A 20,332-nucleotide genomic window follows, 5' to 3' on the forward strand; every position below is an offset into this window, starting at 1 on the left:
AGAAAGTTGGTCTAATTGGTCAGATTCAGCAGTGCATTTTTTAGGCATTTGGTTTGATGTTCTGGTTCCAACCCATAACCCTATGGATTTGCATGGAGAAAGATTTGGCACCAATCTATGTTGAACAAAGACAAATTAAATCATTCAGGCATAATGCAAGGAATGCAGGAAGCTGCCTTATATTGAGTCAGACCATCCGTCTGTCTAGCCCAGTATTGTCAGTGCTGACTGGCAGCTGGAATCCATGATTTTAGACAGGATTCTTCCCTTACCCTACCCAGAGATTGAACCTGGGACCTTCTGCATGCAAACCATGTGCTCTGCCATTGAGCTACAGTCCTTCTCTAAATCAGGCAGGCAGCATCCTATAAAAGGGTCCATATTTTAATAACCAATTCCATGCTCACAGGGGATTAGTGTATTATTATTATTATTATTATTATTATTATTATTATTATTTATATACCGCCCCATAGCCGAAGCTCTCTGGGTGGTTTACAAAGTTTAAAACACAGAACATTAAAAATATACAAAATTTAAAACCATAAAAAGCATAAAAGCAGATTATATAAACTATCCATCTATTCTGGGTCAGTTAAAAACTCAACATATGCTGTTAAACGCCTAGGAGAAAAGTCTTGACCTGGCACCAAAAAAGATAACAATGTTAGCACCAGGTAAGCCTCGTTGGGGAGATCGTTCCATAATTGGGGGGGCCACCATTGAAAAGGCCCTCTCCCTTGTTGCTATCCTCTGAGCTTCTGGAGGAGGACCGTAGTATATGGGTAAGTTCATGTCAGGAAAAGCATTCTGTCAGGTCCCAAGCTGTGTAATGCTTTATAGGTTAAAACCAGCACCCTGAATCGGGCTCGGAAACGTACAGGCAGCCAATGCAAGTGGGCCAGAGTCTGTCTTATACGTTCGAATCTTCTGGTTCCAATTATCAATCTGGCCGCTGCATTTTGCACAAGCTGCAGCTTCTGAACCATCTTCAAAGGCAGCCCCATGTAGAGTGCATTGCAGCAATCTAACTTGGAGGTAGACAAATGTCCCTCTCCTTTGGATACAAGTTGAGCAAAGACACACCTGCAATAGCCATCTCAAACCCTGCTATATCTCGGTCATTTTCTTCGCAGAAGACAAAGCTACAGCCAGGGCCCCTTACACACACACACACACGCACACACACAGGCCTTTTTGACCTTTCAAGAAGACAACCCTCCATTTTCAGAACAGCTTTTTCTGACTAGCCAAGGCTGGTTGAGGCAGCCCTCTGAGAAATTCTCCCCCCACACTCCTTCCTAAACAGACACTGCGGTTTGGACAAAAAGAGGGTCATGCATGTGTGGCCACTTCCAATTTTCCTACAATATAGTGACAACAATACAGTGCATACAGTGCAATCTCCTGTAATCCAGTCACTTCACCCTCTCTGCCTTTTGCAATGCTGTATTTACAATCATCAGAAAGGAACCACCAGAAGCACCTCCACTGAAGTTTATTATATATGTTTTCAAAAACTTACTTTTTCTAGCTCCCGCAAGCTAGCTGCAAAACTACTTGAGTCAGGCCGGTAGAGGGGGCACTGAAGGTGCTGTGCAGGCTGGCTGTGTACTGCTTCTGGTGCTCTGATTGGGATGATCCGGGGAAATGCATCTGCAAAGAAAGGGGAAAGATAAGACAAGCAAATAGTCACCAAACTGACACTATGAGTAATAAAAATCAAGGAGCTTGTTAGCAGCTGTCCACAGGGGACATGTTCCTTTTTTTACTGAGCTATAGGGTAAATGAATCCCACCCCAGAGAGAGAAATTACTAGAAGCATAGGCCCTGGAATGTAGTCTACAGCAGAGCAGAGCTCAGCAGACTTTTTATCCTGCCTTTCCCCCCCTAAGAAACACAAGGGGGTGCACATAAACCCTCTCCTCTACAATTTATCCTCACAATAGCCACTGTGTGAGGTAGGCTGGGGCTGAGAGTCTGTGACTGGCCCAAAGTCAGCCAGTGAGTTTCCATGGCCGAGTGGGGACTAGAACCCGGATCTCCCGACTACCAGTCCAACACTCTAACCACTACACCGGCTCTCTTTAGGCTTGCAGGATCTACTTTGATCTCCACTAGAATCCCAACATCCGCCAGGTACAAAACAATAATTTTTAAAAAGTGGCTCAGAAAGGCAGACATAAAATTGAAGAACAAGGGTGCCTCTGAGCACATGCTCAGCCTAGGAATCTGTTTTTAGTACCAGAACTGAAGTTTGCACACAAACCCTTTCATACACAAGCCTATACCACTCCCTCCCAACACAAGCGTTCTCCTTTTCGGCAGCTAAATTTTGGAGGAAAAATGGCTACCTTCAGATATACCTTTTGCCCACCTCTAGAGTACAAGCAGCTCATGATCAGAAACCGTTCAAGACACTAATATACTCTAGCCTCCTATGAACCGCATCACTACTTGTACTGGCCCCACCCCTTTCCCTCCCATTACTACTTTGTACTACGATAACGATTCTGTGTTCACCTCTCCTCTTGCTTTCCTCTAGCTCAGGGTGAACAACACGCAACCTGGAGGCCATATGCGGCCTCCACGGCCTTGAGTGCAGCCACCACCACCACCCCTCTGCCACCCGTCCATTGCTCCAATTCAGCAGTGTAGTAAACTGCTACAAAGACTTAAAAGTGCCAAATTTAGATTGCTTTCAAACCAAATGTGGCCCTTTTGCATCTCTGTAGCAGTTTGCTGCTGAATTTCAGTGACAAACCACCAATTTGTTTGGCTGTTGCAGGCAGTGTGGCAGCAGACATATAGCCCCCAGGGGTCCAAGGACTGGAAACTGCCCCCAAACCACCTGAAGTTGCCCATCCCTGTTCTAGATCATCAGAAATGAAGGTTAAAGGAAGGGGAGAGAAATAGGGGCACAGCAATGGAGAACGCTGAGTTCTATGGAAAAGCATTAGGCAAATGCTTATTGCCACTGTCATGAACTGTACTGGTCTCTTTTTCTATAGAAAACTATGCTCAAAGTAACATACACAAATCACAAAGTAACTATTTTAGGTTACCACGCAGTAACTGAAACCTTAAATACAACATTGAAATCAGCTAAAAATCAGCAAAAATATTGTATCTGTATCTCTATTTAGTAGTCAGGAACTGTTGTACAAAAATAATAACGGGTTTTTCACCTGCCGGCAAAAGATGTTTCCAGGTAGAATTCCCTGGGCAGAGCGTTCCATAAGCAACTACAGAATCAAACCTCCTAACCCATACACCAAAGGAAAGGCATGATCATCAGATCGCAAAAGGATGGTGGGGTGGGTGGGAATGATGCTGAATTATGTGTGAAAGGGAGGGCGAGCAGGGAAGCGGCTACCAAGGTGAGCAGGGCAGGGAGAAGAGAAGAAGGAAGGACCCAGCAGCCAGCACTTGGACACTCCGACTCACAGCAGAAAGACCAAAATGACCCACTGTTCCATCCGCCTAAGATGGAATGGCTCTTGACGTAGGCACATCATTTCTGCTCAACTTGACTCTGAGCATTAATTCAATTGGTCGAAACTGGGCATTTGCAAAACAAGTCAGTGGACGTTATCTCTTTAGAGAAGGAGCATTTAATTACTAAAATGAACCATTACATCTAGGGCTGGTGTCAGGGGTATAAATGGAAGGCTCACACTCTAGCAGGGACTTGCTGACGTGAGTACCCTGGAGTTGCTTCTCCTCTTCAGCACTGCAACCCGCTTGTTCACCTGCCTCTCACATTGGCCCCAACAATAGTAGTGGTCAGGAGGGTTCCAAAGGAGGTTTGCTCACTGGCTCTCCACTTGTTAAGCAAGCGGTAGCAATGAGGAGAAAAATAAGGAGCAATAGCGGCTAGTGACAATGGTGCTGGGAGGTGACTTAGACTCACTGAGGGAGGGGGACATTGAGGGCGTTTTGCCCAAAGGTCTTCAAAAATCTGGAGCTGCCACAGGTTATATATCCACCCACTAGCCTAAAGATCAAGTCGTAAAACCACATCTGGAAGATGCTCTGGTAAGCATCACAAGGAAAACAACTTTGACATTGGGAAGCTGCTACCCAGGCCATCTTCACACAAGATTCAATTCTAGAAAGTTATTTCAATTTTAATTCTAATCTACTGTCTCTCCAGAATTCCAAGTGGATAATAACAGGTATACACACCTGCTCATGCCTATATGGCATATTTACTCAATCTCTTTTACTCTCCCTTTGCGTCAGTGAATATAGATTCCTGAGAGGGGAGTTCACTACATGAAATTAAGTTCCTGTTAATTTGAAAAGAACAATCCAAATTAATCCCGGAATAAAAGAGTTAATATTCCAGAAGAGGGAGCATCTTGATTTTGCATTTTCTGAGTTGGCCACTTGGGGCAACAAAACCAAAAAAAGGCTACTTTGGGATGAACTCTAGATTCTAACATACGCAAAACTTCCACGGAAGCCCATTTGATCCCAAGCTTTTCTATATTCTGGAGGCAGTGAGAAACGTTGTGCATTTAGAGACCACTAAGAGGAAAGGTAGATTTCCAATTCCTAATAAAATTGCCCACTGATTTTAAACGAGATACCACTTATGCCACCCATTGCTACGGCAAGTTGGATTGACTGCCCAATAGAAGCATCAAGGTGTCATCACTCACTTTGATGGGAGAACATAAAAAGCTGCAGAGAAACAGCTAAGATGGTGGCAAGGGGTACAGCCCTCCACTCCAGACATTCATTGCCCCAACGGTGCTGGCACGTTCCCCTCAATGACTCAAATCTACTGCATCAAGAAGTAACACTGCCTACAAGAACAGCTCTACCTTTTTTTTAAAAAAAAACTGCCTAAGTTTTTCCTGCATGTACAATCATTATAATAATTTGCAATTTAAAATATCCTCCAAATTTTGTTCCCTACTCAATAGCTGTGGCTCCATAAAAGCATCTCATAGAAGTCAATCAGAACCATCATCTCGTATGTGAAAGGACAGACAAAAGTTGCAAGGAGTTTTGCAAGAGGTATGGAGGGGACAGAGAGACAAAGAAATTCTGTGCAAGTCACTCTGGAGTTTCCAGTGCACACATGCTACTTATAGGCAGCCAAGCGTGACTAAGAAACATAGAAGAAGCTGCTGTGTGTGCATACATTATCATGATGTTTTTGTGGACTGGTTTTAGCTCTGTTCCATTTCTTGCACACCGCCTTGAGCCCCAAAATCCTAATTGTTAAATTAAAGAAGCTCAGGGAAATTTTACAATGGAAATTTTGGAAACCTTGAGGATCAAAGCTAAACTGACCAGGGGCGTGCGGTGGAGGCGGTGGAGGCAGAGGAAAAGACTGGAGGGACGAAGACCCCATCGGACCCACTAAGACAGATGTAGGCAGTGTCCCACTGATATCGTCTAGAAGAAGAACAAAAAAATTGAAAGGTCCACGAAGTATAAAAGTCAACAGGGCAAAAAGACAGGCTCACCGTAGGTTGTACGTGTTCATATTTCAGTTTGTTAATGTGTGGGTTACAAGAATCCATATCCCTTGAAAGCATAGATCTCAACACAAATCAGTTTGTGTTTAAGTGAGTCATGAAGAATTGAAAGTTCTTTAACACAGCTATATTTGACATACAGCAGGTGCATGCAATATGGAACCTGTCAAGCTGAATACAGCCCACCAGAATGCATGGCAGCCCATCAGGGGCTCAATAAACATCCTGATTTTGCCACTTGCCTGAGACTGTAAAAAAAAGGAGGAAGCTGTCAAGCACCTGCCAAGCCAGAATACACAGTTGGTTGTTTGCATGTAGCTTGGCAGATAACAGGCCCAGTTCGCACAACGTGTATGGCAGCCATTTTGATTGTGCAACCCCTGATTGCCGGTCATCATGTTGTTCACACATGGACATCATGAGTTATTCAAGGGTTAAACAACCCTCAGTTAAGCCCTACTGCAAGTAGTGAGTTAAGTGAGGGTTGTTTAACCCTCAATCAACCCACAATGACAGTGTTTGGATAACACCGCGCAAGCCTGGTTAGGCCTGATCAGGGGTTGCACAATCAAAACTACCACAACATCCACCAGGGCTAAACATGGGTTAAATAATCCATAGCCAGTCGTTTCATGCAAACCGGGTCAATGTGTCATGCAGGCCCACTACACAGTATTTCCCCGAAAAAGGTTTTTTGAGCTTGAAATGCATAGTGCATAAGTAGACATTAGGTACAAAGCTACCACCCAAACTGTGTCTCTGCCCCATCCTTTTCTTTGTAACATTTGTGTGATGTCATCATGCTGTGCATTCCCAACTGCCAGTGACATAAACATGGGTGCTGACTTCATGCATTATTTAACCAAGAAGTCAAAGCAGGAGGAGAGGGGAGGAGAAACACAGCACTGAGAGTTTGACATTTCTTGTACCACCCTAGTAAAACTCTGAATATCTGCCTGATTCAACAGGTTTTCTCTACACCTCTAAAACAGTCTTCTGCAACCAGGTGCCCTGCAGGTGTGTTGGAACAATTCCTATCCTCCCCAGCAAGCATGACTTTTGGTCATGATGGAAATTGTTGCCCAACACATCTAGAGTGTACCAGGTTGGGGAAGACAGCTCGAAAATCTTCTTTGTTATGGCCATCCCTCTCTTGTTGCCTAGACATAGAGACAGAGATTCAAGGAAGCCTAAAGGTGTGCAGGATGCTTATTCATCCCAAAGGACAGCAAAAATCAAACGTATTTCAAGCTGCAAAAACTCTTAAAGGAAAGATAGGATACCTACCACAGCTGTATGTGATATCAACCCATTCAAAGAGATACAACTGCTTTGAATCCAAAAAAGGGGGGCTGAATTTAAGGCAGATCTGCATATTTTAAGTGTTGCAACAACACTGGGTTAGATAAACAAATGCTCAGCCCCAGGCAGCTTCATATGCTCAGATATGGACTTGTTTCCAAGTATGAATACATAGGATCAGGTTAAAAGAAATGCAGCTATCATTCCAATCCTAGCCTCTGTCTTTTTTAAGACGTACGTTTCTAGACCGTCTGACTGTGACATAAGTTTTCTTTTAAAAGAGACATGCGCACTGCTAGGTAGGATCTCAGAAGCCAAAGGAAGGGTATGAGAAGGAATTCCAGGGGTGAAGGGAAAGAGGTCTCAGTCTCCTGCATAACTCCTTATCCTTCCCCACAGGTACTAGAAGAATTATGCAAAACATGCAAATCAGCATAATTTTTACAGGCTGTAAAATTTGGCTCTGAGTTGGCATTGGCACGGAATTCAGGGGTAGAAATTTATTTTATTATCACAAAGTGGTGGATGGGAAAAAATGTTTAGGGTCTATTCCTTCAGAAAGATGGCGGAAGAAATGTGAGGTTTTGCAAAAGGCAAGCAAGGAGGCAAGAAGTACCCAGAAGGCTGAGGCTTCGGCGCGGGGGAGGTGGTGGCGTCGGGGGGTGCGGAGACGTCAAGCCACGCTGAGAGATATCCACATCCACCAGTGACACAGTCTCACCTGGGTGGGTGAAGAGAAATTAAGACATCAGAGCCAGAGACATTGCAGAGTACCACAGAGACTTCATGCAGGATAGGATTCCACCCACAGCAGGTATTTTTAATGCCAAGAGCTCAGGACTGGAATCATCTGATGTAGTTTCTTCTAAACATCGGGCCACAGTGATAGATGATTTGGCCAACTCCTGATTAGTTTACCGCAATGTGGTCTATATGGAGCTGCCCTCGAGTGTGTTTGGAAACTACAACAGGTGCAAAACACAGCCACAAGATTACTTTCTTGCATATGCTTCTAAGACCATATTACACAGAGACCATATTACACTGCTTTGGTTTCTGATTGGTTTCTAGGCCCAATTCAAGGTGCTGGTGCTAACCACAGGGAAGGTCCTGGCACTTTTAGGTGAACAGTGGAATTTTTAAAAATTGTATTTGGCTTTAAATGGTTCCTATTGTGAGATTGTGATATATGTTTTAATCCTGTTATTGTTTGTTTTCATGGTATTTTGTTTTGCAAATCACCTTGGGGGGCTTTTTTTTTTTTAGGGCTGAAAGGCAGTACAGAAATATCTGCATAAATAAAGAATAAAAACAAACAAACATGTGTAGAGTGTCATTTTCATTACCACTGAGTAACTACACCCAGTTCCCATTTCTGACCTCTGGGATTTAGAAGACTTCAAGACATACCGATGTGGTGAGACTTTGAATGATAAAGAGAAGAGCATGGAAACAGACACGCATGCACTAAACTGAAGAAGGTCTTAATTTGTGCCAGGGCTAAGTCCCCAGAATGTGTTTTCAATAAGAAGGCGAATTATTCGACTATGTACAGTAATACTGAAAAGTGCCTCTGAGCATGTGCAAAATGCCTCTCTCACACCTCTGAGTAACCACAACCTTTCTCCAAACCCATTGCTTAAGGCAGGAGTGCAGAATCTCTTTCAGCTCAAGGGCCGAATTCCATTTCAGAGAAGCTCTTGGGGGCCACATTCCAGTCCAATTTCACCACCCGCAAACAGCAATATTTATTTATTGTGAACTGCTGAAGGATTTTATTATATTCAGCAGTATCCAACTGTCACAAACAATAAATAAAACAAACAAACAAACAAACGTATTTTAGCTTAAAGGTCTTAATGCCAATTACTAAGCCTTACGAGTGGTATTTAATCTATTAGAACAGCCTTCCTCAACCTGGGGTGCTCCAGATGTGTTGGACTACAACTCCCAGAATGCCCCAGCCTGGCTGGGGCATTCTGGGAGATGCAGTCCAACACATCTGGAGCGCCCCAGGTTGAGGAAGGATGCATTAGAACAAGGAGAGAAGCTGCACAAAAGCAGGAAAACCACCAAACTAACAGTGGTTTGGGGAAAGGGGTGTGGTCATCTGGGGAATCTCAAATGGCCATATTAGGACCCTTGGAGGGCAAGATTTGACCTCACTGCTTGTGGCTCAGCACCCCTGGTTTAAGGAGCAGAGCAGATCCACAAATGAGATCCATCAGGTTGTTTACCATAACATACCATACTTCTTTATTGCGATCCATAGATCCATGAAAAAACAAGAATCAAACATGAAGCATCATACAGTTAGAGCTATTATCAACTTTCGTCTAATACACAGAGAGCTCTAATCCTGGCCGCCACTGTAAGAAATTTAGCAACAGCCAAAGTTACTTTGGCTGATCATGAATTTTCCTAGCAGAATTAGTTTTCTGTGCATCACAGAAAACCTTTGGAGTGTGTGTGTGTGTGTCTTGCTTAACACTGAAGAGGAAAAAGAGACTCCTCTTCTACACCCTCTGCCATGTGTCAAACTTGGAGTGGGGGAGGGAGAGAGAATGAGCCACTGGCTTTGTGCCTGCAAATCCAAGTGCTTAGAAGCAGTGAAAATCCAAGTACCTTCAAACTGTGGCAAAGAGAGGCAGACACCCCCACCACACACACACACTGCTTCCCATAATTCCTCTGGCATATGCAGTGTATTTGAAGCGGGGCGGGAGGGGGGAGAGAAGGGTTCAAGGTAAACCATATCTAAGAGCCTGTTAACACAGGCAGATTGCATAGATCCAGGAAGAATTAAAAAGGAAAAAAAGCACCAATTCAATCTAAGACAAGTCTTCCTAGAGCAGGCATTTTATTCCCAAATGGAAGATTGATTTGTCCATACCATCCCCAAATGCACTGGTACTCTTTGAATAAGCTAATCACAAACCAACTAATTGTTAATTATTCAATAGTTGAATTTGAGAGTTTGAGGGCTCATCTACACCAAGCAGGATATTCCACTATGGAAGCAGTATGTAAAAGGCAGGAGACACACTACTGCTTTATAGTGGCACTAAAGTGCACTGACAACTGTTGAGGCCCATGACACATCTACACCAAGCAGGATGTAACGGTATGAAAGCGGTATATGGTATGTCTCAATGGGCCCCAACAGTTGTCAGTGCACTTCAATATCGCTATAAAGCAGTAGCGCGGCTCCTGCTTTTTATAAACCACATTCATACTGCTTCCATAGCGGAATATCCAGCTTGGTGTAGATGAGCCCTAAGAAAAAGGAGATTAAGGGAATAATCCTATGCATGTTTACACAGAAAAAGTCCTACAACTCCGAACATTCGGATGGGGAATGCTGTGAGTCGTAGGACGTTTTCCCTTCCAAACACGCAAAAGATTGCACCTTAAGATATGGACCCTGATCTGGAGCTATCACTACCTTTTCACAGCACCTTTCTAGTTGCTATGGGATCCCCTTCCCTTGGTCCACCCCAGAATCATAAACCGAAGCTGGGAGAGAAGCACCCCATCATGCAAAGTTAGGAATGCAACATGTTAAGAAGAAATTAAATACAATCTTCTGTTAGTCTTTTATCTGAATGGGCCATCCTGTCTCCATTTCTAAAAGACGGTGGCATATAAATAGTATCTGATCTTTTTTTCACTTCAATCACTGAACATGCTATAAATAATTTATTTATTTTTATTTATTTATTTATTACATTTCTATACTGCCCAATAGCCGGAGCTCTCTAATATAGGCACAGACATGTCCTGACATATAACTAAAGCCAGGAAATGAAGCGGGTTATGTCTTTGCATTCATCTTACAGTCAAGTTCCCTATAAATATTAGGGATGTAGGAGAGATTGGTTTCAGTTCATTTTTAAACAACAACAACAACAGAATTTACCCAGCCTGCACCTCTTGGAATGAAATGCAGATTCAAATGCAATCTGTGGTCAAAGTCCATGTATTTCATAGCTTGGAATGTGATTCACGGAACAAAAACATTAATTCAAAAAGGTGCACATTTGAAAAATGTTCATGAAAGAAGGTGCACTTTTGAAAAATCATACAAACACACTTTAATTAATGAGAGAAAAGGGTACATTTCAAAAGTGCGTACAATGTATGCATCCATTTGGGAAATGCACATAAAAACATGCACAAATTTTCATACACACTCCCTCCCCCCAGATCACAATTTGATACAGACACAAGTTGAAATAAGCTTCAAGGTGGAATCCAGAGAACCTAGACAAGCTCAGGTTTTGCCAGTTCACACATCCTGATATACGGCTGAGGCTGTAACGTTATACCCACCTAGCTGGGAATAAGCCCTGTTGAATGTAAAGGACCTTACATCCAGGTAGACATGCATAAGATTGCACTTCTAGTCTTTTGCTGTGTGTTGGGGGATCAGTCTGGAGTTAGTGTAAGCTCCCTAGATTCCAAACTACATTTCTGCCAGAAGTGCAAAGATGCATTTTTGGCATCCAACTCAGAACTACTGCCATTCACTATAGAGTCTCTGTGGTCTCACGGATATACAGACTACCTGCTATATATATATCAGTTAGGGGAAATCTTAGAAGCTAGAATTAACGTTTTCCTGTTTTGCATTTCCTTTGCTGCAATTCTAAGGTCAGTGTTTGTTTTTAAAACAACTTTGCGGTTAAAACTGGTGTATTCTAATCTGGTGGATTCTATGTAATCTTATCTAGCTTCACATTAATGCCTTTGTCGGCTCAGCCAAGTTACTCAGAAAGTAAACACCAACCTTCATGGGGATTTGAGTGACTTGAGTTTAGATGCTGGATGTTAGTACCAAATTTCCCTGCCATTAGAAAAGGTGTAAAGACACACTTGAAAGTGGCATTTTTAATTGCTGTTTAAATGTTGTTGTTTTTAATGTTTATTGTTGGTTTTTGTGATTATTTTGAATATGTTGTACATTCACTTGGTGGATTTTATGGAAAGGGAGGACACAAAAGTGCAAATTAATATTATTATTACTACTAATAATAATAAGTAACAATGATGAAGATAAACTAAGTAATAATAATACAGAGTCAGAACAGGAAAACTCTTGTGGATGAAGGGGAGAGAGATCCAACTCAGTAGTCAGATCTCAATAATTTCTGTGAACCGCCCAGAGAGCTTCGGCTATTGGACGGTATAAAAATGTAATAAATGAATAATAAATAAATAGTTGGGGATAGCTATTGATATTGCTGTATTTTAGGGAATATTTGGTCCTAGGGTAAAGCTAATTTGGTTTACCCAGTGAACTGCATGGCCCCAGTGTGCCAGTCATGCTGACTGGGGAAGATGGGGATTGTAGTACATCACATTTGGAGGGTATTAGGTTGAGAAAGGTTGTTCTGAAGGATTCTAGGGATAATCCATAACCATTTATATACATATCTAGATAGATTGTGTGTGTGTGTGTGTGTGTGAGAGAGAGAGAGAGAGAGAGAGAAACAGAGAGACAGAGAGATGCACACACAGAGAGACTGGAATTTAAAAAATCTCAAGGCAACGCATTACACCTGCACAGATTAATAAAACTACAAGTCCTTCCTACAAGGGAGGAGAGAGAGATCAGGCTTGACACTCACCTGTGAAGAGGGGACCAAAAGCAACTGGAGAAAAGGCACTTTGCGTTCGCATCAATCTTGGTTTTCTACAAAAAGATGGACAGATGAGCCTGTAAATAAGATAATGCTGGGTGTCTGTTCACTTCTCAAGAAGGTCTGTTCTTCCTCCCACCACCCTATGAATCTTTGCCTCAGACCTACTTCTGTTTTGTTATCAACACTGCTTTTTTTGGATTCCCCTGTGAGAGGTTAGCGCACTAGGAGCCACACTATTTTCACAAGTCTTTTTACACTACTTAATTTGTAAAACTGCCTCAAAAATTGTAGGAGGGTCTAAATGTTTTAATTAAATAAGAACCCAATAATCCAGTTCATTCAATCATTCCCCATGCAGAATGAGTGAGTGTAATTCTGAACTCTTACACATTACCACTTTCTCTGCAAGAATGAAGCATCCCTTGACTTTAATTCAGAAATAAAATGCCACAGCTATTAGACATTTGTACTTTCATCAGGCTCCCAATCAATTCCTTGATTTAAGAACTAAAATACAACCAAGTTTCTAGACCTCATGGTGGCAATTATTAAATTCAACACTAGAAAGAATTAGAGGAACTGCTAGCATCTGAGGTGAAAGAATGGTATTCTTCAAGAGTACTGGCACCCCAACAGTTTTCCTTATATGGGCTATGTTCACTTTCTGGATCAAACTGATTACTACATAAGGGATTTTTCCTTATATCAAGTCTTGCAAATAAGAATTACTAGGTCATGAAGACTTTTACTAGCCCATTTGCCCACACCATATGAATACAACCATCTATCACACATCAACATCCAGGAAAGAATGAAACACAATTCTCCAAATTTACAAGAATTGCTATGTCTGTGGACACGTAAATTTGACTCCAGACATATGGCTATTTTTAGAGCTTAGTACCACTTCACACTGCATTGAGGGAAGGTCAGGTGACATTGTAAAAGTGTTTTGTTTTGAATTTTAGTTACTGAAGAGCACTCCACCGTGCAACTCGATCCCCAATGAAGATTTAAGTGGTACAGCCCAGGCACATTGATCACCTTTGCGAAAGTGACTGGCCAAAGGACATCCAATGAGTCCTCCTGTCTGAATAGGGAAACCAAACCAAGATTCCCCAATCTAGCTACAGGGGTGGGGGAGTTCAGGTGGCATATCAATGGTTTCATAAATAAATAAATATGGGGTTTCCCAGTATCCTGCACCAGCTACTTCTCCTTTACAACTCAGGTAATAGGAAGCCTTCCGTTGACCAAATAGGCTTCACCTCAGATTCAAGACATTTTTTGCTGCCTGTGGCAGAATGGTAAACAATGCCCAAGGTGCACAGTACCAAAGGCTATCTGGGCTACTAAACCTTCACTGGTTAATTACTCCCTCAGGAAATACAGAAGTGAAAAGGCCCAGGTTGGAAGCCGGATGCCATCAGCTCCTGAAGGAAACAGGTGTAATAGGGCTATTGGGGCTACCCCTCCCCCACTGTCCTTGGGCTACCTAAGACCTTTGTGCCCTGACGGAAACAAAAGAGGAGAAACCCAGGGTAGGCCATTAATGCTATTAGCTCCTGAAGAAACCTTCAACTGGCCTGAGAGAACTATATTCTGATGGTTTGAGGGATATTTGGTGGTTTGGGTGGTAATGTTTGTTTCAGTATCTTTAAAAATTGTAAACCACCTGGAGTGCCTTGGCAGAAAGGCAGTATAGAAGTGAAATAAATAAATAAATAAATAAATAAGGCTGGCCAATTTATTTTGGCACCCGAGGCAGAAAATTTCGCAAGCAGGTCACTCACTCCTGACACTAAAAATACAATAAATTAAACAACTAACAATTTGCTGCCTTTTCCTATCATCCAAAATCAGCTCCCTGAAATGCTGCCTCATTCTTCACAATAGTAACGCCAACTCTGACACTAAACCTGAATTGATTACCAACCAAGTTCTCTCCTTAGTTCTGGTATTCAACTAAAATATTTCACCTGTGCCAACAGCCAAGGGAATCATAGAATCATAGAATCATAGAATAGCAGAGTTGGAAGGGGCCTACAAGGCCATCGAGTCCAACCCCCTGCTCAATGCAGGAATCCACCCTAAAGCATCCCTGACAGATGGTTGTCCAGCTGCCTCTTGAATGCCTCTAGTGTGGGAGAGCCCACAACCTCCCTAGGTAGCTGATTCCACCGTCGCACTGCTCTAACAGTCAGGAGGTTTTTCCTGATGTCCAGCCGGAATCTGGCTTCCTTTAACTTGAGCCCGTTATTCCGTGTCCTGCACTCTGGGAGGATCGAGAAGAGATCCTGGCCCTCCTCTGTGTGACAACCTTTTAAGTATTTGAAGAGTGCTATCATGTCTCCCCTCAATCTTCTCTTCTCCAGGCTAAACATGCCCAGTTCTTTCAGTCTCTCTTCATAGGGCTTTGTTTCTAGACCTCTGATCATCCTCGTTGCCCTCTTCTGAACACGCTCCAGCTTGTCTGCGTCCTTCTTGAATTGTGGAGCCCAGAACTGGACGCAATACTCTAGATGAGGCCTAACCAGGGCCGAATAGAGAGGAACCAGTACCTCACGTGATTTGGAAGCTATACTTCTATTAATGCAGCCCAAAATAGCATTTGCCTTTCTTGCAGCCATATCGCACTGTTGGCTCATATTCAGCTTGTGATCTACAACAATTCCAAGATCTTTCTCATTTGTAGTATTGCTGAGCCAAGTGTCCCCCATCTTGTAACTGTGCATTTGGTTTCTATTCCCTAAATGTAGAACTTGGCATTTATCCCTATTAAATTTCATTCTGTTGTTTTCAGCCCAGCACTCCAGCCTATCAAGATCACTTTGAAGTTTGTTTCTGTCTTCCAGGGTATTAGCTATCCCACCCAATTAGGTGTCATCTGCAAATTTGATCAGCGTTCCCTGCACCTCCTCGTCCAAATCATTAATAAAAATGTTGAAGAGCACTGGGCCCAGGACTGAGCCCTGCGGCACCCCACTCGTTGCCTCTCCCCAGTTTGAGAAGGTTCCATTGATAAGTACTCTTTGAGTCCGATTCTGTAGCCAACTGTGGATCCACCTAATAGTTGTTCCATCTAGCCCACTTTTAGCTAGTTTGTTAATCAGAATGTCATGTGGTACTTTGTCAAAAGCTTTGCTGAAGTCAAGATATATGACATCCACAGCATTCCCACAGTCCACAAGGGAGGTTATCCTATCAAAAAATGAGATCAAATTAGTCTGACAGGATTTGTTCCTGACAAATCCATGTTGGCTTCTAGTAATCACTGCATTGATTTCAAGGTGTTTACAGATTGACTTCTTTATAAGTCAACACCGTGCACCTACACACCTAATTTTTCTATACTCATGATTCTCAAACACCAGATGTCATGAACTGCAAACTTTGGTGCTTTTAACACCGTGCCTATTTTTTCTCCTCCTATTCTTCCTCCCCCTATTAACATGGAACTTAGGCTGTGGATACATTTTGTAATTTGAGAAACTGTCTAGAGCATGGGTTCTCAACAAGGGGGGAATTCCCCCCTGGGGGGGATTTTAAGGTGGGGGGGTGAATTGGGATATTCAGCAAACTGAAGGCGAAAGAATGAATCTTTCTCCTGTGATCTTGTAAAAAAATATCAATAACATTTTGAATTTATAATTACTTAGAAAAGTAATTCATTTTTTTTAACGGTTGTTAATGCTTTAGGTGTGTATGTTCTGTGTTTTAAAATTTTAAATTTTGTATACGTGTTTTTATCTCAATTTTAAAATTTCTGTAAACCGCCTAGAGAGCTCTGGCTATGGGGGCTGTATATAAGTGTAATAAATGAATAAATAATAATAATAATTTCATTGTGCAGCTCCTGACGAAGGATCCGTAAGATCCGAAACGTTGAGCGCTGTACAAGTTTGGATTAAAGTTTTTAGAACATTTCTTATATTTCGTATAAGAAAAATAAAGAAACCTTTTTGAGATTTCATAGCACCAGAGCTAGTCACCTCTTTTTCCTATAGCCTTTTCGTGGTGCTTTTTGCCTCTTTTTTCACATCACACATATCACACCCATGGCCTTGGGACTTTTCCCCCCTAATGGACCAACACGGCTATCCAAGATTTTAGTATAATTCCCAACCAGAGTACACTAACACACCATGAGAACTGATGATATGATGTGAACAGTTAATTATGTGATTAAATTAAGTTAATAATGTGATTGAAATAATCCACTTAATTTAGTGCAAAATTTGGGTTAACCTTTGCACCACAGATAATCCATTATTTGCCTCAACACACACCAAGAACCTTCCTAGGACTTCAAGTAGGGGAACTATTTACCTCCTGAAGTTCTAGGCCCTTTCTTCATACAACATGCATCATCCCATGCCTGCTTTCACTAGCTGAGAATGTATCTTCCACACAACTTCAAACTTGAGTCACCACCAAGAGAAAATCCATTAAAAAGATCCAGAGACCCTAGGCCTCCAACCCCAGACCTATTTGTCTGACCACCCTATACATTAATGGGGAGATGGGGGGGGGGGCAGTACTTTCAATCCTCACAGGTTTGTTTAATTATTGGAAGAGTCAAAATGAAAACAATACCATGGTTCAACCATTCATTATAATTGCTATGATTGAAAATCCACAAAAGTAGGTTGTGCTAAGAGGTAAAAAAAATCATATTAAGTCAGCTTCAGTATGCACTGATAACTATTGTCCCCCACCCCCAGGCTTTTGCGCATTATCCAGGTGGTTGGTTGGTACATTTATATCTGCCCTTCTTCTATTAGAACTCAACAAAGCAGCCTACATAGGGTTTTGCTGGATCTTTCAGTCCCATCGAGGCACTGACCAGATGGAAACCTGCTTAGCTCGAGCAGATTGCTGCATCATGTGCTCTCAGACCATGCCCAGAGGCCAGAAGTACAGCACATGTGCAAGCTTGAATCTCTGGCAAATCCAGTTAACATGGGCAGATCTCAGAAAGCCGGAGTGGGAAAAGAGCTGATGGTGCTACCAAAGTAAACATTAACCTAGTGATATTAGTAGCCTGTCCCTGCAGCCTTTCCCAACATAGTACCCTCCAGGTATTTTGGTCTACAACTCCCATCATCCATGACCACTGGCCATGCTGGTTGGGGCTGTTGGGAACTGTAGTCCAAAATATCCAGAGGGTACCACATTGGAGAAGGCCTCTTCATATGTCCTCTTGACTTTTCAAGTATGATGTATGATATCCTCTGACCCAGAGGGGTTCCCCATCCGGCCTGTAGAGCTTTCATAAACACATGAATATGGTTCATCTAGCCCAGTGCATTCTATTTTAATTGCCAGGAGCTCTCCAAGGTCTCACACAGAGGTCTTTCCTAGCTCTGATAGCCCTTCTGTGGAGAGGTCTGGGACGTTCTGCACTCAAAGCATGGTCTTTACCACAGAGCTCGGAGAGAGTAGACCTCAGAGAACTGGCATTAAGCACCAGCTTTAACTAACTGACCTCTTACAATCAAGAGCCACTTTAGGAACTCAAGTATCAAGTGCTAATGCAGTACAGAACATAAAGTATTAGATTTTAGTGTGCAAGACATAGGTCAAATCCACACTCACTGTCTGGCCTCGGGCAAGACAAAGTCCTAACCTACTTCAAGGTAGTTTTAAGGCAGCTTTCCAAATGTGTTGGACAACAATTCTCACCATCCCCCAGCCAGTGCATCAAGAATTCGGGAGGGAGAGATAACTAAAAAACTACAACTCATGCAGCCTTACCCTAACATGTAATATTCCCTAAAGTCTATTTTTTTCGTCAAATCAAACCACAATTGCTAGACCTCAAGAACTAGGAAATTCACCACACCACCAGAATCCACCACACCATCAACATTTGCAACTAGGGGTGCTTCCAGATGAGGCTTTAAGTTCCTTGCCTCATTCACGGAATCTTATTGAGAAGTACAGATGGAATTTTACAGGAGGGTCTTCCATTTAAAACCCTCCCGTGTTTCCTTACTGGTTCTTCTGGCTTTTTTTCCTCCCAGGAAAAAATATGTTACGGAGGAAAAGCCAGAATAGCTGCACAATGCCCTGGCCACACATAACAACAACCCAGAATGTGGGTTATGTACAAACCTTGCACTATGGCTTAACTATGGATTGTAAACTCGGAGTTGCTCATGGTTAACAACCCACAGTTAAACCATAGGTTCACAAATAACAACAAATTCAACAACAACCCATACTCTGGATTGTCATTATGTGCTAACCAGGCCAATGCCTTTTGATTGGTAGTGCAAGGAGCCCTTAATCCACCCTTAGTCCAACACCTGAATACTGGAGAACGTACTCTTACCCTGCTTCACAATCAGAAACTACCATACTAGGCCTCTAATATCAGAGAATCCACCCTTAATCTCATCATCCAGTGGCAATTAACAATAGTAAATACATTAGTCATTGCTAAGTGCCTGATTTCCAACTACCCAACACACAGTGTCAGAGGTGGACAGACTTCAGGCTTGCAGGATCTACTTTGGATTTATAACTAAAACCCTGAGGTCCACAGCTGGACCCAGGTATAAAATAGCAGCTCAGGCATGTGGATACATGCTAAGAATTAAGGAACAGGGTGCCTCTGAGCACATGCACAACCAAAAATCTGTAATCAATACCAGAACCAAGGTCCAGTCCTCTTGCACAAAAAGCTACTGCGAACTTTTCTTTTTCAGCAACCCAGTTCAGCAAGAGAAAGCCTTTTAATTGTTGTTAGAGAATTGAGAGAGCTAGACACTCATGACAATCTACTGCAAATCATCAAGTAGATCTTGATTTTCCCATGCCCTACCAAAGATACCATATGCGGTAAAGGGTTTTCCATTTCAGAAGAGAATCAAATGAGGTTCCTCTCGTTTCCTGCTAGGACCCTAGGCAATCTATCATCCCTACACAGACTTACAGAGATTGCCAACACACAAGCCATCTCAACCATGCACTTTCCTGAACAGTGCATAGCCTCCATCTTCCAACACCAGAGAATCCCAGTCTCTACCATAAGAATACTAGCTGGCAGTTGATCCTTCTTTTCAGACTCTGGACTTGGAAGCCCAAATGGAACACAGGAAACTGTCTTATATCAGGTCAGACCAGCAGTACATCTAGCTTAGTACTGTCCACTCTAAATGGGAGTAGTCCTCCAACATCCCAGGCAGAAACTCTTCACAACACCTGCTAGGTGTGGACTGGATTCTCTTGAATCCAAACTGGAAGCCAGTAGGGTCAAGAACAAACAGCAAACTCTTGTCCTTTTTCTGCCCAAGAAAAGCCAGTAGAGTCTAGGTCAATGTTCTCCAATGCATTTGGATCACAGAACCCATCATCCCCAGAATGCTAAGAGCTGTCGTTGAACACCTGTGAAATTAGTGCCTGATTGGGGAAGGTTGACCCCGGCCCTGCCCTTCACAGACTCACTGTAATGATAAACCTTCCTACCTGAATAGCCAAGCAACAGTCACCCAGTTTCCAAACATAGGCTGACCATATGAAAAGGAGGACAGGGCTCCTGTATCTTTAACAGTTGTATAGAAAAGGGAATTTCAGCAGGTGTTGTTTGTATGCGTGCAACACAACGGTTAAAGCTGCAGGAACCCTGCCCTCTTTTGTATCTAGTCACTCTAGGATAGCTCCTGCAGCTTTAACTGTTGTGATGAAGAGGGAATTTCACCAGGTGCTGCATGCATACAAATAACACCTGCTGAAATTCCCTTTTCTGTGCAGCTGTTAAAGATGCAGGAGTCCCGTCCTCGTTTTCATATGGTCATCCTACCAAACACAGCCTCAAAGAATCCCAGTTAACCCTGTGTCACACACACAGCTCCTGCCACATAGACCTCCTCACTATCACCCTCG

At 42.6% G+C, this 20,332-nt stretch overlaps 1 protein-coding gene across 2 annotated transcripts in view; it reads right to left on the reverse strand.

Moving 5' to 3' along the window:
* The window catches only part of SOCS7 (suppressor of cytokine signaling 7), a 31,429-nt gene that overhangs the window by 9,853 nt on the left and 1,244 nt on the right, over positions 1-20,332 (reverse strand). The window contains exons 2-5 of one of the 2 annotated variants that reach the window (XM_063137828.1): positions 12,428-12,492; positions 7,414-7,518; positions 5,308-5,412; positions 1,526-1,656 (exon numbers count right to left, since the gene is read on the reverse strand). In XM_063137828.1, coding sequence (XP_062993898.1) covers positions 1,526-1,656; positions 5,308-5,412; positions 7,414-7,518; positions 12,428-12,492 — 406 coding nt within the window. The remainder of the gene's footprint in view (positions 1-1,525; positions 1,657-5,307; positions 5,413-7,413; positions 7,519-12,427; positions 12,493-20,332) is intronic. The other variant, XM_063137829.1, reaches the window with a different exon arrangement.

Source organism: Elgaria multicarinata, chromosome 11 (assembly GCF_023053635.1).
Source record: "Elgaria multicarinata webbii isolate HBS135686 ecotype San Diego chromosome 11, rElgMul1.1.pri, whole genome shotgun sequence".
NCBI lineage: Eukaryota > Metazoa > Chordata > Lepidosauria > Squamata > Anguidae > Elgaria > Elgaria multicarinata.